Below are 26,078 nucleotides of genomic sequence, written 5' to 3' on the forward strand. Positions count from 1 at the left end.
TACTGTTTTTTTTCGTCGAAATCTATATGACCACAAGCATTATAGTTGTATAATAGGTAAATCGATGTTCTAATAAAAACTGTAAACAGTTAAACTCTAAAGCAGTAAGTACCCACTATTTGTGCGGTCCTGTCCACAAAGACCTCCGAGGCGAGGGTGTGTCACCATTGAAATCTGACTTGTTGGACAAAGTATAAAATATTTTTTCACTTCGAGAATTTAAATTCAAGAAAACTCTGAGCCACTTCACAAGTAAGTATCCACAGATACAGTTATTGTATCTTACATGGGGCGTCCTCAGAAATGTGTCAAGGGGAGGGCAAAATATTTTCCTTTTTACATTTTTTGTTCCACTATCCTGTAAGTTATAAAGTATTTTTGTGACATGTTTTCTTTCATATAGACAAAGAATGTAAAAATATTTATGAATTAAACGTAGATGATTAGTTAAAACTTTATCTTACAGCGTTAGTTTTAATTAATTGTAATGTAATTTTAAACTATCAAATACATTTTTTTTAATAAATAAAATGTGAACGTTGATTTTATAATTTTAGGTAATTTATAAAATTAAATATTTCTAGCTTATTCAGTCATTGATACCATTCATTGATACCATAAACTTGAAAATTCATAATCTATAAAAACAACGTTTTCACTTCTGAAGTTCATAATCGAGTGTAATAAAAATCAATCCATAAAAAAAGTGTTTTTATTTTTAATTTAAAAAAAGTTAATTTTGCGATATTTTATATTACAACGGCAATGATTGAGGTTGGGATTACGATGCACTTTGTATTGTTTTCCAAATCTAGCTACGCGAAACTCATTTCATAACATACCTACATTGAATTATTTGATGATTTTAAATTTTTGCATTTAGAGATTTTTAGAGCATTTTTAAGTTTTTTTTAAATTTTATTTTAAAATGTGCACATGTTTTTTCATGATTTTTATAATAAATTTATGATCTACAGCCTAAACCTATAGGTATAGAAAAAAAAAATAGTTAAATTTCAGATTAAATAAGTAGTCCAAATAATAAGTTCTGTCTGTAAAACTTGTATACAATCATTTAAAAGTTTAAAATGTATATCATAATTTATACCAAACTTATTTTAGAATTTATATCTAAAATATTAAAAATAAAAATAATTTAGTGCACTATTTAGAATGGTTAGGGAATTTTTAAGTTTAAGAACATTAATCAATAATAATCAATAATCAATAATAATTATGATAATCAACCCAGAAAAAGCCAAGGGGGGGAGGTAACTGCCCCTACTTGCCCCCCTGTGGACGCTCTTGGTATCTTATTGTTAATCATTGGTTTTGCATGATTGTTTTGATCTATTGTATTGGGAAATACTTGGGCTCGTGATCCGGAATCACTTCTACTGGTTTCACGATTTAAATTTAGTCTCTGTATAAATAATGAATTTCAACAATTGGATTGGACCAGACCGATTCTGTTTGTAGTACCTATAATCATAGACACGATACACAGAGGAGACAGTTTTGGTAATCTAACCGACAATGAGTTAAAGTATTTAGGTATTATCCATTTATCCATCCCATCTTATCTATTTGGAAATATTAGTATTTTATTAGAAAAGACAAAAACATGTTTTAATTGTTTTATTTGTATTGAATGTATTTTTACTAAAACTTAAAAAAAGTATTAGGTATCTCAAAGAATTATGGGGAATATTGAAATTTAACTAAATAAAATTATATTTTATATTTTTATTATAATGTTTGTAGTGTCACTAATAGGCTTCTTCCGTCAAACTTATCGCATTCTTTTTTCTCTGCTTGCACATTTTTATTATATTAAATTAATAATATTTGTTTATTACTTAAAAATAAAAAATTAGGTGTAATGTAATTATAGGTTGTATGAATCTAGGTCAAAATATCCTTGGACAAAATACCCAATTTTAAAAATGTAGATAAACATTTCTATAAATAAAATGTTAAAACGTAAAATTACATAGGTTTGTAGATGATACTAAATTTTTAATAAAAATTAGCTCAAATATTAACTTATAAAATCGTAGAATAATATTTTTTAGAAAATAAAAATATGTACTCAGATTTTGTGAGTTGGTTTCCTTCTTGTAGTACATAAAGTAAACTAAAAGCTTTTAGCTCATGCCAATAGAAAAGGATGTTCTATACGAAATATATAATGATGAAATTATTAAAATACTCAAGTCTAAAAGCATACTATTATTGAATAATATTTCTAGTTAAATATAAAATTATTGTAATATTTATAATTCAAATAATTATTCACTTGTATTGTGTTATATAGCGATATAGGTAATAAGACTGTTAGTATAATAATCAATAGTAATGCAAAATTTAATATTTGGTAAATTAGTAAGTCGGCTGGTATTTTTGTATTCTCCTGGGCAGATATCTCTCCTCCCCTTTCCGCCCCAGAGTTATACTTTTAGTTTGTGTGGAAAGCTATGATAAAAAAATATAATGATAACAATATTTTATAATATATTAATTTACAATAACGGTTAGGGTTTGTGAAGTATATTCTGTGATATTATTGCTATCAAAGTAATTTCTAGGTTAAATGAATTTTACGAGCTTATTTTGTTGGAAAATAAAATGTTATCTAATCAGCGTAATTGAATTATTTAAGTATAATGATTATTGACATTTAAAAATGTTTATGTTTATTTATAAAAAATGTTTTTCTACATTTTAAAATTTGGATATTTTGACTGATTACAACATTGTACTTAAGTAAATTGGAAATAAATAAAAAAAAATTTTCTTTCACAAATTTGGATAGTGATAACCATGAATTGCATCCTATTGATATACATAAGCTATATACTTTTTCATATACTTTTAGTATAATGCAAATTATTGCATATTTTAATTATAATTTAATTGACCAACCCTGATCCCATTTTTATTATTTGTAAACATATTGTTTTTATATACATTTATGAATTAATTATATTTACTGAATTCTTCTTCAATCGGTAAAGTTAAATTGAAGTCTTGTACCTTTAAGTATTTGTACTTGAATAATTTTTCAAGTTATGAATACGTTTTTTAAATATTGTACATCAACAAATATTTGTGTACATTTTAAATACTAACTATTTTATTGTATCAAATTCTTTCCATTAAGTAGATACATTATTTCTGACTAGCAATTATAAATATTTAGAACTAAGTATATCATATTACAGAAAAACAATTACTAAGAAAACCAAAATCTTATGTTTTTTAAATAATAGTTAATATAGTACTGAAGTAGGTAAAAAGGTAATTAGATAAAACAAGGTTTCATATAAGTAATTGAAAAAAAAAACAAAGGATATATAAACACAGTTATTTTTATAGATATTATACCTACTTCAAATTTGGACAAAACTAAATATTAAAACAAAGAATTATGATTTTAGTTATTTTGTAGTAATTTAAAAATATTATTTGAGAGTACCTACTTGAAACGTTTAAAGTATATTATTATATTTTATACATTCAATGACATTAACAAATACAATGTTTTCGGCATAACTTACTTCAACCTACCTACTGTATTACTGATGGTAAAATTAATTACTTTAATAGCAATAATATCAAAAAATATATTTAGTAATATAGGCGAGTAGACTATATTCACTCAGAATCATTTTTCATGTACATTGAATTTATATAATTTAATTAAAATTTAACATATTCTTTACAGTGACTCACACGACACCTAATGTACAGCAGACCAATTTTCCCACATTTTTTTTTCTGGCTGTCATCAACTCTTCACCTTAAGTAAAACAACTTTGATTTTCTATTTTAACATTTTTTCTGATAGGAAAATGAGTATAGTTTGTACTTTGGTAAAAAACGGATATTTTTAATCAAATGTTCTGGTGTATTTAGAATAAATTTATCATAAACATATGACAATATACTTATTCATATGGCAATATCCTTTTGGTCCGAAAATTCTGCTGTTAGCTATTTACCAACTTGGGCCTATAAAGATGGAAAACATGTATCTAACAGTAAAATTTGTAGGCGGTAATCATAATTTATAGACACTCAGAACTTCTAATCAAATTTCGGTTTTTTTTTTTTAATAATTGTTGAGTTAATTATTTTAAATGTATTTTACTTTTGAAATTAGGAAGGTATATTTAATAAAACATTGCATTATAAAAACAATTTTACATGTCAATTTTTAGGGGCATTATTGCGATAAAATACATTTTTTATAAACATTTTTAGACATTTTTTGACGATTTTTAGAGCATTTAAATCCGAGCCCTAGTTATAGCAACTTATGAGTAACCTTGTATTACATTTTCAAGCATTTTGATCGAGAAATTTATCAACATAAATCAATGAACATACCTGAATAAAAAATAAAAATTGTTTAATAAAACATGGTCCATAAAATGCTAAAATGTTATCTTATCTAAGAAATGTTAGTATCTATATTATTTGTGAATAATTCAAGTCCCCCTAAAGTCATTCAATTTTGAATTACAGCACCGGTAAATCAAATAATATTTTGTCGAAAACTGGTGTTAAGTAAACACTCGTTTTTCTAATGCAGCTGCCTATTTGCCTTCCCTGTGCCCACACTTATGATTACTATGTATAGTTTATAACCCATAAGCAAGGCTGGGTGTTATCGAGTTAAACATTTTAAGTTAGGCTACATAACAAGTTACTTTTTTTTAGAAACAGTTTGTAACTTAGGTACCAAGTCAAATTTTTTTTCATGTTATGAAATAAATTAAGTAAGTTAATTAATTGTATTGTCAATTATGTTAAGTTAATTTTTTTCTTGAAACCGCAGATTTAAAATATTATATTCCTATTTTGTGAAAATTAATTAAATATAAAAAAAAAAAGGTGGGTAAGTGGATGTCGCTCTGCTGTACATTAGGTTATCAGTGGGTCACTGTAATAGATGGTGTTAAATTTGAATTCAATGATATAATATCATTGTATAAGAAAAACAATTCTGAGCGAAAACGGTCAGTCAGCCTGTGATATCACCAAGTATACTTGATGATAATATTGTGAATAAAATAGTTAATATATAACCTATTTACATGGAGCCTTGTTGTAAATTTTCAATCCTTAGCTATAAAAGTTAAGCTTTTTTAAACAACAAATACAATTTTATTGATATTTATAGAAAAAAAAAATAAACAAATAGAAACTGTAAATGTCCATAAACAGCTCAAAATAGTTGGAAAATGTTATGGTGTATAGAAAGTGCTAATATAAACAATCAGTCAAAATTTCATGCTCATTTGTTTAAGAGTTGCACCAAAAACCAAAATCATTTTTTTCAAAAATAGATTTTGTGTAAAAATTCCCGTTTTTCCTTAATTTTTCTTTTGTTTTTCACGGCACTTTTAAAAATTACTGGGATTTTTATTTTCAACTCCCCAAAGTACCTACTAGATTCACTTTCCTATCAGAAAAGATACTGTTGAACAAATTCTAAGCATTTTTACTGTCCTAAAAGGTGATGACAGACACAAAAATAAAAAAAATAAAAAACACACATCATTGTAAAATCAATACATTCATCGTTCCACTCAGAATCTAAAAATAACAATAATCTGAAATATTAAATTGTAAAAGTATTACAAAATAATGTACAGAATAATTTATAACAATGGTTATAGTTCACACATTCCCAGAATATTATAATTTATTTATCATAAAATATTATATTAAACATAAAAATTAAAGTGAATTGACCTATATAAAAATTTGATGATAAGAACATTATTTGTGTTTTTATGTGGGGTTTTTTACAGTAACTCAGTTTTTAAGTGAGTTAGTAGCATTTTTAATTTACGCTTTATTATATACACATAACTTGCAAAAAAAATGGAACTATCGTAAAAAAAACCTACATAATAACACATATAATGTTATTAGCATCAAGTTTCATAATAGAAACTCTATAATTCACTCTAATTTTTAAATTAACAGACCCAAAAGTGATCTGCTAAGCGTACATTTGATATACGCACTTGTAAGCCGGAGACAACAAATTTATGTGTAGGGTTCTCTTAATTTTACTTAACGAATTAAAAAAGTACTTGCCCATCATTTTCTGTAAGCATATGTATTCAATAGCCATCAATTTATTTTGTATCGAGAGAGCCTATAAAATTATAAAACTTGGGTTTTGTCAATACCTACAATTTTGTTCAGATTAATGTGGTACAAACACATATGGTCTACCTATTTTGGGTTTTTTTTAAATATTTCTTTAAAACCAAAAATAAAATATTTTATTATTTTATAAATTATAAATTATATTATTTTCTTTTAATTTGACCAAAATGTTTTAGTTATATGTCCTAAAATAGTGAGCATCACGTGCTTGTACTGAACTAGCTACTTTAAATATATTCATCATAATTATTGATTAGGGCTACCACAATTTTATGACATATATATTAATATGTTTCCAAGAAAACAAAATAAAAATATGTGTTGTATTAATTATAAATTTATGTTTGTACCAAATAATCATTAAACATAATTTTAATGAGTATTATTATTTACAGATATTTTTTAAAGACGAAAATAAGAATAATAATAATAAATATGGATAGTAAGCATATTAGTAGTATAACTGAAGCTAGCTTGGAAGGATTATTAAATAACTGTTCTCAGCCAAATGTATCCCACGCAACAAATAATTCTTATTTTACTGAAAAAAATTTTGAAGATTTTGTAAATAAGATCAATGTAGAAAATTATTTACCAAATCATGATGAATCAAGTGATTCAGAATATTCTGCCAGTATAGCTTGTATGTATATTGATAGTAAAAATGAAAAACAACAAAATGTAAAATGTGAATTAGCCTTTACATCATATGAAAAACATGTCAATGTTTCTGAATCAAATTCGCAGGTAACTATCCTAATCTATTATATTGTATTTAAATATAACATGAGTTATACATACCTATATCAACATTTTGAACACTATATTATATACTGAATAATTGTTTTTTTTTTTTTACATAGGAATTTACAAATACAAAATTAGTTGACGGTAAGTGTTATTTATATTTTATAACATTTTTATTTTTTTCTACAAACATTTTAGTCTTTTAGCAGCACTAAACTTCTCCACCTATCCCTGTTTCTAATCTCCAATATGTCTGATTCATTAATATCTCTTAATTTTATATTATTGTAATATTGTATTATTGTACTATTGTATTATTGTAATATTTTTTTGACGTGCTTTTTCAATTACATTTTTATAAGCGGATCATCCTTTCCAATTTACAGTATGTGCTTTACCACAGTTTGCACATTTTACCTTTGAGATCTTAGACTTAAGAAAATTTAGCAAAATGTGCCTTTATTTCATTTCACACATTTTGGTATACTAAAACGGGTTTTGAGTGTGACCAAAAGTTTGCCAATTTTGCATCATGGGCCATGGCACCTATTTTCTTTTTGTGATGAATTTTTAATATCATAAATGTATTTGTTGTTTGTGTTCCTGGTCCACAAAGAATAGTGATAGCCTTACAAAGTCCGATTACTACCCTTATTGTTAGGGTTGACTTACTTTTTTTGTTTATTCCTAAAGTTATTTACAAAAAATGTTATAGTCTGGATAATTTGCCTTTAATGTCCCAGGTGCCGGTGTAATCCACAAATTACCACCCAATACTTTTTTATTTAAAGTTGTTATCTGTTAGAACTCCCCTAGTGCCTATTTGGTGTGCAACACGTAACTAATATGCAGAACATCAAAACATTTTAATATAATAAATATTTTTTACTAACTAAAATTGTTATTTTTTGTTTGAATATTTGGGATAATATAAATACAACAAAAATTGAGCTTTACATTTTCTATAGCTTGAATATCTCTAAGATCTTGAGGAATTACAAATTAAATCCAATTTAATACCAGAACATCTTGAATACCTCAATATTTAAAATTAAATAATTGTTTAGTTTATTAGTATTTAGTTTAGTATTTTGTAGTATTGTTGACTACAAAAAAAATGTCTTCGTAAAATAAATACATTCCTTGATTTGCTAAGATTTTAAATAGTACATAAATACTAATTAATCTACATTATTATTTGTATTTATATTATCTGTTATGGCATTTTATATATGAGTTTTTCTATTTTTATTCAGTTAAAATTGTAAGTATGCAGAAAAGTTTTCCGTCAACTGTATTGCCAATAATGTGAGTATCTTTAAATTTAATTGTTGACTTATAATGAGGGCTAGGATTTGTATGCAATACAAATTGTAAACTATGCATTTTATTTACCAAAATATGCAAACATGTGCATTTTAATTTTTTAAAAATACACTCAAAAATAGTTACAAAAAAAAAAATTATTTATTGAAATACATCAGTTATTGGCTGATTGTCTTAATATAATATTAATACTATAGTTGAGATTAAAAATTAAAAATTATTAATTTTTCAAATGCATATTTATTAATTATTATTTTAGTAATAAAATTAATAACTCACATTCAACAGTGGAAATATGTGTGCTACATGATACGACCACATTTTTTTTTGTCTACAATTCTACAACAATTTTTCATAATTTGGCACTTACATTTTTAACATTTGGCATTTTTAAAATAAAAATTCCCATCATTTTACCAAAATAACACTGAACAATAGTGTAATAAATGGTGACAGATGATAACGGACAGCTGAACAGTTTGTACAATATTAGATTAGGAGAATTAAGAAGATTAGGATTATGTGTAATACACTAATACCCGACAAATTATAACTTATCTAGGATTTTATATTGATACCTAAATACTTTTATTAATTGTGTTTATTTTTCTACGTCAAACTATTCACTCTTTAACCATATAAGATTTTATTTATGCAAATAAAATGTATGTGTGACAAAAATACCAAGTTATATACTTTGATTAGTTTAATTATTATTACCGGCTTAAATATATGATCATACTAAATTTGAAAAAATATGCATTAAGCTCAATATATTATGCAAAAACATGCAAAATAAAAATAGTACCATTTTTATCAGAATAATATAAATTGTGACATTATTTACTAAAACACCATTTGGAATAACAAAAATAAAACATGCTCTTGCATACACATCCTAGTCCTGCAGTTATAATTTACGTGTTGGAAGTTACAGATTATAGTATGGACAATTTTCAGGAAAATATTATCACCAAAATCAGGACCACATATTTGCCTTGAATGCTGTTTTAAATGTAATAAAGTTTTTCGTGTACTTGACAATCCTTCACATATAATTCGGATACAAAGTATTAACAAGAAAAATGAATTTTTCAAAAGTAAGCGTTCAGAATATTTTAAATTAAATATATATAATAATATGTACTATCTTATTTCACAATATTTGATCTAAAATTAGTTTTTCCGAACACATACAATGTCTGTTTCATTTTCTATCGTACATTTTTCTTAACATATTTGATACAACCATATATAAATTTATCGTAACTACAGACAATAGCGGCTCATAGGCGTAATTTAGTTTTTTTTTTTTGGGGGGGGGGGGGGGGTGCTATTGGTTATTTTCATAATATTTACTATTAATAGTATTAATGTTAGTTGAAAAATAAACAAATGCAATTCCAAACATTTTAAAGAAACATTAAATGCATTTCCATAACTCAATAAATAACTATATGTTTCATAACACATATTAAATCACTTATTAAATTTATACTTTTGTATTTTATTATATTTTATCTCATTAGCGCATGCAAATTTAAGTATTTTTAAGTCCTTGAACAATTAAATGTTAAATGATTAATACCAGTTTGCACGAAAAATGTAGTAATTTAATGATTCAATTAAGTTTAATGTACTAATCACGAGCCACTAAATCATGTTTAAGGGATCATTAACTCACTATTGATTAAGCAAATGTTTAGAGATTGTTCATGCAACCCAGCAGAATGGTACATAAATAATAGTATATCACAAATTGTTGAGATATGCTTGCCACTAAACTCATTTTAACTATAATTTATAGTTTGAATGTTAATAAATCAAAAAACTTTTTTATAATGACTAAATTTTCAATATTAAATATAAGAATCTAATGACTAATTTTGTATTGTGTCAAGCGTCTGTCTGACTTCATCTAAAATGGTATGTATCAATTAGTGGAACACATATTATGTTTGTACATTTATAATTTTAAATATTTAATAATTGAATGATTTTAGTTGAGCCATCATTATGTGATGATTCATGCCTTTGTGATTTATGCTGGAAAGACCTGGAAAAAACTTATAAATCCATTAAATCTAATAATAGAAAAGAAGAAACATATTCAGAAAAAAAGTATAGATTGTTAGAACGTTATGCAAAAAAAAATGTTTCAAAAAATCAAAATCAAGCTAGGAGATGTTCAATACATTTATGCTCTCGACCTTATTGTCAAAAAATGACAGTAAATGAGTGTGAAAATATTAAAAAATTATTTTTAACAGTTGAATCTTTTCATGTAAGTTAATAATATTGATGTTTTGTACAATAAATTAAAAAAGACTAATATAAGACTATCTATTTTTATTTTAGTTAATTTTCGTTCAATCTACAAAACAAACTAAAGACTTTTTGAAATTTCCCTTTCGTCTTTGTAAAATCCATAGCGATATGGTAAATATACTTAAAATTTATTACTATCTACTTATTAAATATTGGTCTTGAACATAGTTTAGTATAATTGTTATTTCTTTAGATCTTGGTAATGTCAACATGTCAAATCTGTGGTGACAAACTAAATGCACCATTTAACACTGAAGACTGGTTAATGTACAAAATATGGAATTTTGTATTGATTGAAAACCATCTTCCTTTAATATTGAAACCAGCTATGTTTATGTGTGTGACTTGTAAAAGACACATTTCTAAAACAAGTCCAGGTTTCCCAACTTTTGATTTGCCACGTTTACGAGAATATATCCTTAAAAGGTAAGATTTAGTTTATAGAAATGAATTCATTTTTATTATGATATTAAACTTATTTAAATTTCAGCAATGCAATTCGCTTAAAATTATATGGGGAATCACAGTATAACTTGTTCAATATATGTCAAGAATCAACATATTTGGAATCTCCCATTGTTTTTCCCAATACTAAAGAAGAAAAAGAATTTGTACGTTTGACAAAAGTTAAGTTTTCTGATCCTTTGATAACTACAATTTATAATTATGAAATTGGCTGTTCTAAAAATTATATTAAATCAGTAACTAGCACTGCATTAAAAAATAAAGCTGAACAAAATCTGTGTACACCTAAATTAGAGTTAAAACATGAAGGACTTGATACTAACAATATTATGAGTTCATTTATTGCAGCAGTAGAACCATCTGATGCAATAGTTAATCCTGTTTCAATAAAAAGAAAACAAAGCAATGTTATATGCGATACGATTTCTAATAAAGATGTAAAGAAACAAAGAAAAAATAAAAAATACAGTTTCTATGAAAAAAATTCCACAGATGACAATAATACCAAATTCTACAAAAATAAAAATATTGCTCATTCAAGTATAAATCTACAAAGTTCTTTGAAAATGACTTACAATTGTAAAAATAAATATGATTCAAATTCTGATATATTAGATTCTAAAATATTTTCTGAAACTAACAGTGAAGAAATATTACCAGATTGTGGAAAAGAAGAAACAGATTACATAATATTGGACTCATATGATGATTTGAGTTTAGATTCTCACAGTGAATTGATTAAGTCTAAATTTGAAATAAAACCAGCTTATGAAATAGAAATGGATAAAAATGATACAAAATCAATAACTGGCTCTGCATTATTAAATGTAGCTAAACAAAATCGATGTACACCTAAATTAGAGTTAAAAGATGGACTTGATACTATAAAACTTGAAGAAGAATATTTTAAGACATATGATAATTCACTCCAAAATTTATGTCAAGTTGACAATGTAGAAATTGTGGAAAACGAGTCAAGGATTTTTGGTTCCCGCCAAGTTGTGTGTGAACACAATGAAATAGAAAATAATCAAAGCGAGCTAAATTCTCATGGTACATGTGAACAAAAAGCAACTTTATACAATTGTGGTGGTGACCCTAAAGACAGTATTAATTCCTCAAAGTCGCTTATTCATCCATCATCACATATTAATCGTTACAGCAAACGATTATCATCTGATAATATTGAACCACTTATAATTAAAGATATTAAGACTACTTCTAGTTCACCAAACCAGAAAAATTCAATTGATTCACCAAAAAAAAATGTTGTAAGTATTCCTTACTTGCCAGATGATAATAAAACATTTATATGTATGACTCTACAATATCCAACTAAATTTAATATTCAATTCCCAGTTGGTATTGTAAAGCGCAAATAGACTCTACGTATTAATATTATAATATGCTAACTGAGCACAGTGGTTGACCTTGCACAATGTATAAACTGTAATCCCATCCATATAAAGTAAAATTTTTGGCAAACCAGTTAATTTGACATTTTACATTATACAATAAATATAAGTGAAAAAAAATATATATATATAGCAGAAAAAACAATAAGCACCAAAGTACATATTTATAAACTTAAGGGAGATAATATGGAGTCAGTATGTTTAATTGGCATATGTTAAAAGCCAACAAATGATTAAATGAACGATTTAAGTTTAAGAAATTAAATAGAATAACTAGAAATAATGAATTATTCATGAAAGAACATTGTAAGAGAGAGTAAGGAATTATTGAAAATAATAGAAACCACAAGGGACCCAAGTTACATACTCAATTACCCAAAATAATTCAATATATATATATATATGAACATACGTGTGTAATAATTTTATTATATTATTCATACAGATATAGTATATAGTAATTAACATCAATTGGGGGATGATTTTATAATTATTAAATAATATTGTAATCAAAGGGAAATAAAAACACTTATATTATATACTTAAACTAATATATTAACACTCCTAATATTGTAATTTTAGGTAAATAAAATATTCTCTTATATATTATTAAATATAAAAAAAGGATGTAAAGTAAAATATTGTAAATGATACTATAATTGTAAAATGTCGTAAATATATTTATAACAAAATTATAAACTGTAAAAATTATAACAAGATTGTAATTGATTGTAAATCAAAATGTAAAATGTATGACAAAATTGTAAAACCAACTATAACAAAATTGTAATGTAAAATTAACTATTAAAAAAATTATTGTAAAAGATTCTTAACCTTTAAGAATCTTTCTTTTTGGCGGGGGGCAAAGGGTCTGAGGTAAAGGGCAAATAAAACAGAAACACCATATCATAGCTGATTTGCGGGGAAAAACAAAATAGCTTGTATTTTGCAGCATGCGGGTAACGCATTGCGTGCAGAACAGCATGGTCAATATATAAATTGCACGCACTCACACGCATTAACTAGGACATAACGTTAGTATAAGTTAGGTCAAATGATATTGTAAAAATTTCTTTAGGATAACAATTATTTTACTTGTATTTTATTACTGACTAATTATACATAACTTTTTCAATTATTAAGTACCTACCCAATAAGATAAATAAATAGATTTAAATTCAAACGTTAATATATTAATAACAACAATTGTATATATGATTTGTATAGTTTTTAATTTTGATTCTGTTTTGTTGTCTATTATAAATTTGTTTTTTTTAATTTTGAAATGGAGACAAATGCTTATTTTTTTTTTTTTTAAGTCATAAAATATTGAATAATAAATTGTAAATGATATTTTAAATCTTTATTTTGGATAACAATTATTTTTCTTATTTAACATTAAATTGCTGACTGATTTTACAACATATAATATTTTAAATTAATATGTAAGATGACCACAAAATTGAAAATAGATTAAATTTAAACATTCAAAATATTAATGGTGACGATTATAAATTGTATTATATATTATTTATGTAGGTACCTAGTTGTAATCTTATATAATTTTTGTTATTATTACATAATACAATAAATAAAAATCTATATTTATTATTTCCTTTTTTTATGCTGAAAACTATGTTTAAAAAGGTAGTCTAGTGGTCACTGTAATGTATATGTTAAATTTAAATTAAACGATAAATCAATCCAAACAAAAAACGATTCTGAGTTAATACGGACTATATTACTATTTTAATAATAATTGTATGATATTATTGCTATTAAAGTAATTTATTTTACTATTAGTAATACAGAAGGTTAAATTAATGTATGTCCAAAAACATTGCATTTGAAAATTTCATTGTATGTATAATACTATAATATCTATATATATAAAAAGACTTGTCCTGGGTGATTCATCATCGCCTAGCCGGAACTGCTGAAGCTATGGATATGAAATTTTCAGTAAATGTATTTATTACTATGTATAGGCGCACTAAGAAAGGATTTTTCGAAATTCGCATTTTAAATAGCTGCTCAAACAGGGACATTGAGGTTCAAGATGGAAATTGGAAATTTTATTTTTATTTATTAATAGTTGCCATTGGTTACACTCTACAGTAGAAATTAGTAATTATTTATTATTGGTTGCCATTGGTTATTCGGGCGGATCAGGTACAATAGCTGGCATCAATTCGAATTATATTATTATATCAAAATTAACTTGGTATAACTTCAATAATTTAGAGTTAAATCCTACACTTACGTACAAACAGCACTGGGTCCGCGACCTACCACAGATAAATTGCCTACCTGATATTGCTTACCCTATTGCCTATACTGCTGCGAATCAGAATTTTTATTCCAGGAAACAGAAAAGTTAAGATACATTTCGAACACCATACACCGAATATTAAATAACGAATTGAACAAAGTTTAAGTCATATAGAGTTGGTACATTTAACGAGCAACGAAGTGCACGGGATCAGCTAGATATATAGATATGTCTGGGATGTCGGATACTCAACACTTTATCGATAACACATTATATTATTAATTTCGATTTTAAAATAACACGGTGGCATGATGCATGAATCATTTATGATTCTATTATAACGCTTGCCATAATCGACGACGCACTCAGGCTTTTCCAGCAGGAGTAGTAGTGGGGGGTAGGCATGCTGAGAGTTGTTGGTATAGATAAAAAATAAAAAAAAAATTTTAAAAACACACTTTTCCATAAAAACATTTAAAAAAAAATTTTAAAAATTGCACTAAAAAGACAAAAATAATTCTCTGTACTTAAAAATAATGAAAAATTTATTGATGAAAAATTTAAAAGTGTGTGGTGCTCATACACTTGACATATATTCCCAGTCACTATCTTATAAACATGATTGAACAAAGAAGTGTATGTGAGACTTTCCTTGGCTTTTAAATTTTTCATCAGTAAATTTTTCATTATTTTGCTCTTATACTTGACATATACTGCCAGTCACTATCTTATAAACAGGATTGAACAAAGAAGTGTATGTGAGACTTAGATCGGCTTTTAATGTTTTGTATGATGCACCACACACTTTTAAATTTTTCATCAATAAATTTTTCATTATTTTTAAGTACAGAGAATTATTTTTGTCTTTTTAGTGCAATTTTTAAAATTTTTTTTTAAATGTTTTTATGGAAAAGTGTGTTTTTAAAATTTTTTTTTTTATTTTTTATTTTCTACTTTTTAGTTGAAAGTAAATAATTAAGAACATGAAGTTACGAACAGTCTGTTGCTCTTATTTTCACTGCTGACTGTAGTGTTTAAAGAATATCGGTATCCGGTGTTTTCGGTACCTATATCAGAATACCGGTATAATGTTATTTGGTAATAATTACCGTTGTTACCATAGATATTATAATAATGGATAGGACACGCCTATACTTGCTTCGTAAGAGGTTGCGGTTTTTTTTGGGGAAGAGAGAAAGTTCAATATCTGCGAGAGATATTACGGCGACGTCGTGGGGACAATCCTTTTTTTTTTTTTTGGTCCATGTCCCAAAATGACAACGGATTATTGTATTGTCATCCAAGACCAAGGTCTATACCAATTTTCAGAATTTTTCATCTTCAAAAAGTGCCTCAAATCGAGCGCGCAAGATTTGATCACAGACAGACGTGAAACCAAACTTAAGAAAAGTGTTAAAAATGAATGGTTGTGTGTAGATTAGACCTCTGGAAAGAAGATAGGCTAATTTAAAAAGTGTTAAATTTGTTTTTTTTTTATTCGTCGGATTTATTTCGCGTTAGGCTTTTGTATTAATTGATTATATTAATCCTCCGTGGGTGGAATTAAGTAAAAATGACAAACTTGGTACAATTTTTATACTTTAGAGTTAAATCATACACTTACGTACAAACAGCACGGGGTCCGCGATCTACCGCAGGTAGATTGCCTACCTGTTAAAATGCTGCTGCGAATCAGAATTTTTATTCCGGGCAACAGAAAAGTTAGGATAAACTGTGAATACCATACACCATACACCGAATATTAAATAACGAATTGAACAAAGTTTGAGTCTTATAGAATTGGTACATTTAACGGGCAACGAAGTGCCAGCGGGATCAGCTAGTATAATAATATATCCAGGAAAACATTTTTTATATTATAAGACTATATTAATATAACTATGGGCATAAATAATGCTCTATTTGCCGACGATGCCACCATCTACTGCAAACCTTCGTATACTCAGATAATCACCACTGCACTCCAAAAACATTTCCATAAAATTTCATTATGGTGTCAAAAATGGAGAATACTTATAAGCCCATCAAAAAGCCAAGCAGAATTTTTTTCCCTACTAGAACACACACACCTCAATCAGTTAGGTTCAACAACGAGCCAATAGCATGGAAATCGTCGGTAAAATATTTAGGTGTTATTCTTGGTAAGAAACTTAGCTGGTGGCCTCATCTATCCAATAAGCATACTAACACAAACGCTTAGGAGTTCTCTTTTCAATAATAAATCAACTATTAATAAAAGATGCTCACTTATTAGTTATTATATATAAGCAAGTACTGAGACCTTTTATCTTATATGCATGTCCTATATGGGGCAGTTGCACTAAAAGCCACTTCAACAAAATACAAACATAAGAAAACAAAAAACTCCGCATAATAACAGATGCTGCTTGGTTTGAACGCAACAAAGCCCCGCATAATGACTTGTAAATCCCTAATATTGATAAACACATAAACCCTATAGCAAACATTTAAAGACACTTGTATCAACTTTTCTTAGATTTAAAAAGAACATTTTTCATGTATTACTAACTCCAAGAAGTTTTGTAAATTTACGCTTAACTTTTTTTTTTTGATTTCCACTAACAAAACTTATTAGGAACCTTGTATACAATTTTCAAGTTTTTTGACCTGGGCAAACAATTTGTTATTGACAATAATTTAAAAAAAACTAAAGAAGTCGAAATGTTCTTATGTCTATAGGTACATAACCAACCTAGTTCAAAAAAATTAAATATTTTGAAAATTGTATGATTTATAGAAATGTCATAATAAAACATTTGGTGAAAATCTCACGAATCTACTGTTATCTTAAGTCACACCAAAAATAAAAATCGATTTTTTCTTAATTTTTTTATTTTTATTGTTTATTAAGAAACATACTGGGAATTTTTACTTTTGACTCCCCCCTCTCCTCTCTCTTAATAACAACTAGATTTACTTTCCTACTAGAAAATTTGTTGAAGTTGAAAATCGAAGCATTTTAACAGTTCAAAACGGTTTCGTCAGACACAAAGTTAATAAATAAAAAAAATACACATCATTATAAAATTAATACATTCAGATCTAATATAAATAATCATGACTAATAATTAGTGTAAATTATTAATTATATAAAATTTAAATCTAAAATAAATTTGCAAAATATCTATATAATCAAACGTCATATAATTTTTGCAGTACAATTTTTATAGTAAATTATACCATATCAAAATATTTCTGATTTTCAAGTTTAAATTTTTTTTGTATTTAAATGTTATTAGTAAGGCTCGGAAGTTAATGTATTTGCATGCTATTTTTTGGATTGTTCAAAACTAGAATTTCAGTTAAACACTTCAAGAAAATCATCAAAAGTGCATATTTTTGCATATTTCTTAATATTACCATTTTTTAAAGCATAATTTATGATAGTGAAAATTCTAAATTTGTACTAAATATTATTTTAAAAATAAAAACTTATAATTGAATATTCATAATTTCTTATGAAACAAATAATTTGATGTAATATAATTATAGTTTATTTAACCTACATAATTATAATTAAACGGTGTGTCTACTTATATTAACATTTACCCATTTATTCTATTGAACATAACATAAATAAAATTATCTCAGTAATAGATGTGCATTTTTGTGTATTTTTAAAAAAAATTTTATTGCTATTTATAGAGAAAAAAATTAAAAAAAGGTGGGTAAGTGGATGTCGCTTTACTGTACAGTAGGATACAAGTGGGTCACTGTAATGGATGATGTTAATATTGAATTCAATGATAAAATATCGTTGTATAAGAAAAAACGATTCTGAGCGAAAACGGTCAGTCAGCCTATTAGATATTAGATATTAGATATTACCAAGTATATTTGATGATAAAATTGTGAGTAAAATAGTTAATATATAACCTATCTACATGGAGCCTTGTTTTAAATTTTCGATCCTTAGCTATAAAAGTTGAACATTTTATAAATTTTTAACTACAAAATAATTATTAAATTTTAAATTTGATTAATTTCGTCAAAATTTGAACTTAAAATGCTTATAAAAAAAAATTGTGCATATGTATTTTTAATTTTTTTCAACAGCTATAGTAACAATATATCAGGAGCCTTGAATTAAAATTTCACGTTTTTCTACCCAACAAATAAAATTTTATTGGTATTTATAGAAAATAAAATTACAAAAAAATTAAAAACTGACAATGTTCTTAAACAGCTCAAAAAGAGTCAAATTATTTTCAAAATTTTACCGTGTATAGAAAATGCTAATATAAACATTCAGTGAAATTTTTAAGTATCTACTGTCATACGTTTTTTATTACAACAAAATAAGAAAATCGTTACACGAGAAATCGAGTGAATATCAAATGTCGTAAAAATATGATTTTCAAACGCTCATAAAATTTGACTTTCTTGTAGACATTTTTTTTTTTGATAAAGGTAGACAAACTTATGAATAATCTTGTATTACATTTTCAAATCTTAGATTTAAAAAGAAAAATTGTTATGAATTCTTAACTCAAAATAATTTGCTAATATTCGTGATTTTTCCGTATTTTGTCGAGATTTGAACTTTAAATGTTTATAAATAAAAACTGTAACTAAGGATTTTTAATATCTTTCTAATATCATAGTAACAATATAGTAGAAGTTTTCACTTCATAAATTAATGTAAGTCCAGTATATAATATTATATTAATTATATTAATTCTGGATACCTAATAGGTACCTATAATTATATGCTAGCGATATATGATATCAGTATTTCCCAATCTTGTGGGGGGAAGGGGGGGGGGGGTGGTGAGCACATTGCTAGCGAGGCGTAAGCAGTCATCAAATTTGTACTTTTAAATTATTTTAGATATATTGGGAAAAAAGTTAAGTTAGGTTAAAGTATATATAAAAAAAAGTTCATCGATCTTTTTTAATTTATAAGGGAGGGAACATAAGATTATTGAAAATATACAAAGGGGTTGAATAAATTATATATATAAAGTACAGTGTATACTATATATTATATGGTAGGTATACTAAAGGTATTTTATATATAATTATACATTTATATAGTACCTAGATAATCATAATTATTGTAATGTTTTATAATATTTCTTTTATTGTGGTTTAAAACCTACCTATTATAATTAGTTTTTGTTTATATTAAATGTTTCAGTACAATTAATATTTCATTGCATTTCATATAGCTATATTGATCAGTATTATATTGTGGTCAGTTGTACATTTTTTTGTTTATGCCGCCCATTCGGTATATGCCCCGGAAAACTGTGGGATTTCTAGCGGGGCTAATTTTACAATTGAACTAGCGTTGGTCCAGAACACATCAAAGTCATTGTAAGTTTAAGGGATCTTAACTAAATATTCATATTTAAAAAGTAGATCTTTACTAAGAGCTTTAACAGCATAAAATCAACCACGGTTTACACATGTAATAATTGACTTGACATAAATATTGTTAAGAAACATATTTATTCTCTGTGTCATTATTAGAGATGAAAAAAAAATCATCATCGTATGTCAAATATTTTTAAAGTTATCGATGTTTTTTTTATTTTAAGCGTAACTTGGGACACCATCTTTTTAATTCATCGGTTTTTTTATTCAATATAATTATGTTTCTTATCATAGGGCAGTAGATGTACATAGCGTATTTTTTTTATTTGACTTTATATTACCTTACTTACTTGTTTTAAGTTGAATATTCAAAATTACAATTTAGAAAATCGTATCTACTTCTGACACTATTCACTACCTAAGCACATTCACGCTAAAATTTAAATTTAAATGAACTCAGAGTGAAATATGCATGATATGTATCTTTATGCATAGGTATATTAGTATCCAAGTGATTAACACGTCTTATTAGTTATTTTGATACCTATTCAATGCAATTTTTTTTTTTATTATTATTAACTTAACTTGTTAATTGAAGGTAAGTTAATTTAACATTATTTGTTAACTTAACTTTTAACTTAATTGAAAAAAAATACTTAACTTAACTTATAACGAGTTAAAAAATATCATTCACTTGCTCAGCCTTGATATTTTGTAAGTATTATAAATTATAGCTATAATAATTATAACGCTGCAATAGCAGTAAAGCTATACAAGATACAACAATGTAATATGCTCTAAAATGGGGAATATATTATGGATATAAATATATAATAATTCATATTATATTCTGAGCGGAGCGATGAATGTACCTATTGATTTTGTAATGTGTTTTTTATTTTTTTAAATTTTTAAATTTTTCACTTGTGTTTGTGTATGTGACAAGTAGTCGAAATATTGCTTCGATTTTCAACATCAGTATCTTGTTCGATGGGAAAGTGAATCTAGTTCAGGGATTCCCGAAAAGTGGTCCGCGGAACCCCGGGGTTCCGTGGAAGGGCCTCAAGGGTTCCGCGTACCGTCCAAAAATTAAACAAAACTTTAATAAAAACAGGCACTTAGTTACATTGTATTTCTTTGTACAGTAAATGTTTTTTAATACATTAAATAATTGTTTTTCATTTATATTTGTTCTTTCTTTTCATATCAAACATAAAAATATAAAACTACTAGGTCATAATTTTATGTTATCAAACTAGGGTTCCGCAAAAAAATGTATAATCGATTAGGGTTCCGTGGCAAAAAAAAATTGGGAACCGCTGATCTAGTTGGTACATTGTATGGGGAAGTAAAAAATCCCATATTCCCATTAATGTTCAAAAGCGCCGAAAAAAAAAAAAAATTAAGGAAACCCGGGAATTTTTACCCTAAATAGGTTTTTGACAAAATCGATTTCGGTTTTTTGTGTAACTAAAACAAATGACCATACTTAGTTATCTAATATAACTAATCTTTATCTTATAGTTACTGTAAATGTATTTTACGTTGGTATCTAGCAGTTAATTATCGGGTTTGTATACCTACTAATTTTCATATTAAAAATATACTAATTCAATTACTGAATAAAGTAAATAAATAAGTAATAAATAATAATATTTGCCCGACACTCGATAATTCAAAACATTCCAACTATTTCGATTAATTCGAGATCTAGAGAGCAATTCGATTTTTTACTCCTATCAGAACTATTCGATTATTTTACTCATAAGTAATCGAAATTATTTGATTGTTTGATTATTTTTATCATAATCGAAAAAGCCCATCACTACTTATAATCACTTAATGTTTCAGATAGGTTAAATAAATTGTTTATAATAAGGTAATCTTAAACATTTTATTTTATTTTTTGTACATTTTAATTACATTCTACTTATATCAGAAGTATAATAGTAGGATTAAGGATCAATTGGGCCCCGAGACACCATACACTTAGTGGGCCCCCTTTCAACTTTAACTTCAAAATTATTGTATCATTACATATTAACTGAGTTAACCTATAATTAAATTAACTTTTAACTTTTAACTTTTTGTTATTGATGCATATTAACTTAACTTAACTGAGTTAAAAAAAATCATTAACTTTCCCAGCCTTGCATTTTATGATGGCTTGAAATTTATAAATGCTTTCTTTTATAGTTTTATGAACTTTAAATCAATACAAAAATGATTATATATATATATTTATTAGACATTTTTGGTCATGCTTTTTCTTTTTGCTTTTTTAAAAACTAAATATGCTTCATTTTTGCATTTTTAAAACAATTTTGTACTGTTATTTATTATGCTTTAAAATCCGAGCCCTAGTAATAAGTATTTGATATTTTGGTCACGACTGTCAATACGACTGTTTTGTTGAGCCCATGTCTTTATTTTATATTGCTATAACTATTGGCTATATTTGGATTTATATCATGTCCTAATAAAGTAATACATTATGTATACACATATAGGTTATATGAAATAATTTAGTAACCTATTTAACGTAATGAATGGGACTTTTTTAAAAACTAAAACCAATCGTAAAAATACATTACTATATCGAATATAATCTAGAAACATTGAAATATTATCAGTCATGTATTGTAATCACTAATTTGTATTACTATTCTTAAACTTATATTATGTTCTGTGGATGATCCGATATCTATGATGGATAACATACGAATAATGAATCGTTGTTTAAACTTTGGAAACTAACTTCTTCAAACAACATTTACTGTATTATCTAGATTAGGTAATTTATGACTTATGTAGAACTTAATGCTTCAATAAAAATAAAAATTTATGGAGGGGATAATTTTAATATTGGAGTGGCTAAATACCTCCAAGTCCCTTTACTCCAATTTTTCCTATTTCAAATGGAGCAGTAGGGCATGGGGCTATAAGATACGAGTTTGGTCTTTTCGTATTAAAGTTATGTTATACATTTGGACTGCGGTCCTGTAGTCTTTTTGACAACATATCTAAAATATTATTATCTTATTTGACATTTTAGGATAACGACAAAATATATCTAAGTAGTCGTGTCTTAATTAGTATTATGCTTTTCGTCCAATAATCACTTTTATTATTTTTCAAAATGTCATTAGCTTTACTATAATGGAACGTCTGTGGTATATTATATTATAATATTATTTAGAAACTACATTTTAATGACGGTGATTAAAATATAATGATTACAAGAGAATGTTGATGGTTTCATACGACAGTTAAATATTTTATTATATTGATTGTACTTTGTACATACCATTGTTGTTTCGTTAATCAGACAGGAAATATATGTAAAAATTCCGATACCACGCTAGACCATATTGTAAATACGATAATATTATCCATGAGTCATTACCGCCACCACGTATCTCATTAGCTGAGAAATTTCAATTTGGTTTAGTTCACCTTTGACATCTAGAAACAACACGTCTCCTTCTTCTCGTCTCTTATATTTTGTAAGTATATACATTTAAAATAATTTAAATTGTTCGTTAAGTTAGTTTCTGAATTTTATAATATTTAGGTATTCTATTATTCTAAACATATTTTCTTGTCGTACATTAGTATACTTAATAATTTTGTCTAGCGGTCAAATTATCGATAAATATTTTTCAAATTGTGTTTTTTGGGTACTTCAGAACTTTGTATCTGATATTTAACTTCTCGTAAATATATTTTTTTTATTGGTCTAGAGCCCGGCAACAATGGCCATTAGCTATTATGGGGATTACTGTTTTTACGTTTCCGGATAGGTTTCTGCCATGCCTGATCGCCGGTCAGGGGATGGCGGCCTCTCTTTCTAGACAGTTGCCTGCCAAGAGAGAGGAGCCACCCGTGGTCGAGATTCAAACCGGCGACTGCACGTTTCGGAACCGACGCCCTAATCCGCTCGGCCACTCCGTCCCCCATAAATATTATTGTACATTAAGTTATGCAAAAATAAATTATGCCAATAGACTGACAAATAATAAATATATTTTGACTTGTCCGCTATTAATTTTAAAATATAATTTCAATGCTGTTAATTTTTTCTTTATGTTTTATTGAAAATAGATTTTGACATTTGTAAAACCTAGTTTATTTAGTATCGTTCCAAATTAATTTACATAATTTCTCACAGTAAAAACGCAGTTTATAGGGGCAACGAAACAAAAATAATAAATTGTTTTTCCCACAAAACATATTATAAAAGAGGCAAAATAATTTTAATTATTTTTAAAGTTAAAATTGGACTACATACTAAAAGTATGTTTATTTTTTTTCCAGCTAATTGGTTTACTATACATTGTAGTGGAGTTGTCATCTAGGGCGAAGAAGAAATATCAATTACTAATCATAAATAATGGACATTCTTAATAACGGACCTACTGCAGGATGCCCTTTAACACCAGATTCACGATGTTCAATTTGTTTGGATGATTTAACCAATAATTGTTATACAAATGCATGTTTTCATTTGTTCTGTTTTGACTGTTTACAACGATGGTCAGATGTGAGTTTAGTTAAACCTTAATAATTATTAATTGTTGAATCTATGTAATCATATTGTAAAAAAAAAGGCTTAGATATAAATTGACTTCTACTATACGGTTTGTGTTGGAATACATATTGTTCTTTTCTAATTATAAATATGAAAGTTAAGTCAATTTTATTTGCTAAGACATTTCCTTTAATTATTACTACTATATTTTATTTTAATGAACATTGAAATAAAACACAGGTAATTTAAATTTCTACAAAAGGGTCCAATAATAGTTTAAAAACTAAGATGACTGAATTGTATTTCTTGTTTAAAGTCTTAACTTAGTACGTCCAAAAAAATCTAATATAATTTATATATAAAACAGTTAATTAAACGGTCTTAATTAATAATGTTATGTTTTTACACATTTATTATGTAGTCTGAACCAACTTGTCCATTATGTAAGAAAACATTTAATTATATTTATCATTCATTTGGTGATCTGGGCATCCATGAGACATACACTATTCCTATAATAGCCAGAACACCAGGGTAAGAAATACAGTATTACATAACATTGTTTTATTAAAGTGTTTAAATGTACAATAATTGTATTACAATGTTTGTTTTTCTAGTCCAATTCCAAGAAGTCCAAGAAGTCCAAGTCCAGATAACATACGGCAATTTAGTGAAATGTCAAATGGTAACAGATCTAGTTTTGAATCTGAAGATGGTGGTTTACCTCGTATATCATTTCCATCTCAAGTAAGAAGAGGTTCATTAGATCGACCAATTGACAGGTAAGAAAATTATTGTTAATAAATTTTGGGTATATATAAAGGTGTATAATTTTATTTTTTTGTTTCATTGGATTGATATAATTTATTTAAGGAGACGAAGAATATCTAGTATGGAATCTGAATATGCTGATTTACCTCGAATATCATTTCAATCTCAAGTAGGAAGAGGGAGTCCTAATTGATCAGATGATCAAGAATCCATATTTTGCTACTCAAGGTTCTCAAATAGCTCATATAAAATCTCGAGATATTAAGAAAAAAATGAAAAAAAAATAAAAATATATCTATGATTCATAATCTCAAAACCCAGTACCAACAGAAATCTTTCATATCCAGGATCATCTTCCACTTCAGAAGAAACATATATACAATTATGATTTCATTTTATATTTTCTTATTAAATAATGTATGTATATATGCGTGTGTTGTGCCTTAACATACAAAGAAATGTATGATAATCTTTATGCGTTATATAAAATGAAGATTTCATCAAGTATTTGGTAAAATAATAAAATTTTCACAATAAAATGGTGTTGAGTATACAATTAATTTTTCGAATATATTGTGTACCTATTAATATATCCTTACATGTTATAAATTATACAACATTTAATTAATTTGTGTATATTTTCAGTATAATTTTATATTTTAATGATTTGAGT

The 26,078-nt window shown here is 26.2% G+C and overlaps 2 protein-coding genes across 2 annotated transcripts; both read left to right on the plus strand.

The window, feature by feature from the left end:
- The first annotated feature begins 200 nt into the window (after positions 1 to 200).
- LOC132935215 (uncharacterized) lies at positions 201 to 12,437 on the plus strand. Its single transcript, XM_061001697.1, has 10 exons — positions 201 to 252; positions 6,585 to 6,936; positions 7,053 to 7,080; positions 8,193 to 8,244; positions 9,223 to 9,362; positions 10,266 to 10,546; positions 10,621 to 10,701; positions 10,784 to 11,016; positions 11,081 to 11,595; positions 11,671 to 12,437. Exons 2-10 carry the CDS (start codon positions 6,625 to 6,627, stop codon positions 12,435 to 12,437), a joined length of 2,409 nt encoding a protein of 802 aa, XP_060857680.1. The 5' UTR covers positions 201 to 252; positions 6,585 to 6,624.
- An 11,046-nt stretch (positions 12,438 to 23,483) lies between these two features.
- On the plus strand, positions 23,484 to 25,833 carry LOC132933153 (E3 ubiquitin-protein ligase RNF185-like). The gene is made up of 5 exons (XM_060999473.1): positions 23,484 to 23,609; positions 24,421 to 24,646; positions 25,056 to 25,168; positions 25,252 to 25,416; positions 25,508 to 25,833. Exons 2-5 carry the CDS (start codon positions 24,497 to 24,499, stop codon positions 25,596 to 25,598), a joined length of 519 nt encoding a protein of 172 aa, XP_060855456.1. The 5' UTR covers positions 23,484 to 23,609; positions 24,421 to 24,496; the 3' UTR covers positions 25,599 to 25,833.
- Positions 25,834 to 26,078: the final 245 nt, after the last annotated feature.

This window comes from Metopolophium dirhodum, chromosome 1 (genome assembly GCF_019925205.1).
Source record: "Metopolophium dirhodum isolate CAU chromosome 1, ASM1992520v1, whole genome shotgun sequence".
NCBI classification, from domain to species: domain Eukaryota; kingdom Metazoa; phylum Arthropoda; class Insecta; order Hemiptera; family Aphididae; genus Metopolophium; species Metopolophium dirhodum.

Excerpts from the sequence above, each read along its gene's own strand:
- LOC132935215 (XM_061001697.1), top strand. The coding sequence starts at position 6,625 with ATGGATAGTAAGCATATTAGTAGTATAACTGAAGCTAGCTTGGAAGGA. Across the intron at positions 6,937-7,052 it reads TTTCTGAATCAAATTCGCAG|GAATTTACAAATACAAAATT; the intron begins GTAACTATCCTA and ends TTTTTTACATAG. Across the intron at positions 7,081-8,192 it reads AAATACAAAATTAGTTGACG|TTAAAATTGTAAGTATGCAG; the intron begins GTAAGTGTTATT and ends ATTTTTATTCAG.
- LOC132933153 (XM_060999473.1), top strand. The coding sequence starts at position 24,497 with ATGGACATTCTTAATAACGGACCTACTGCAGGATGCCCTTTAACACCA. Across the intron at positions 25,169-25,251 it reads ATAATAGCCAGAACACCAGG|TCCAATTCCAAGAAGTCCAA; the intron begins GTAAGAAATACA and ends TTGTTTTTCTAG. Across the intron at positions 25,417-25,507 it reads TTAGATCGACCAATTGACAG|GAGACGAAGAATATCTAGTA; the intron begins GTAAGAAAATTA and ends AATTTATTTAAG.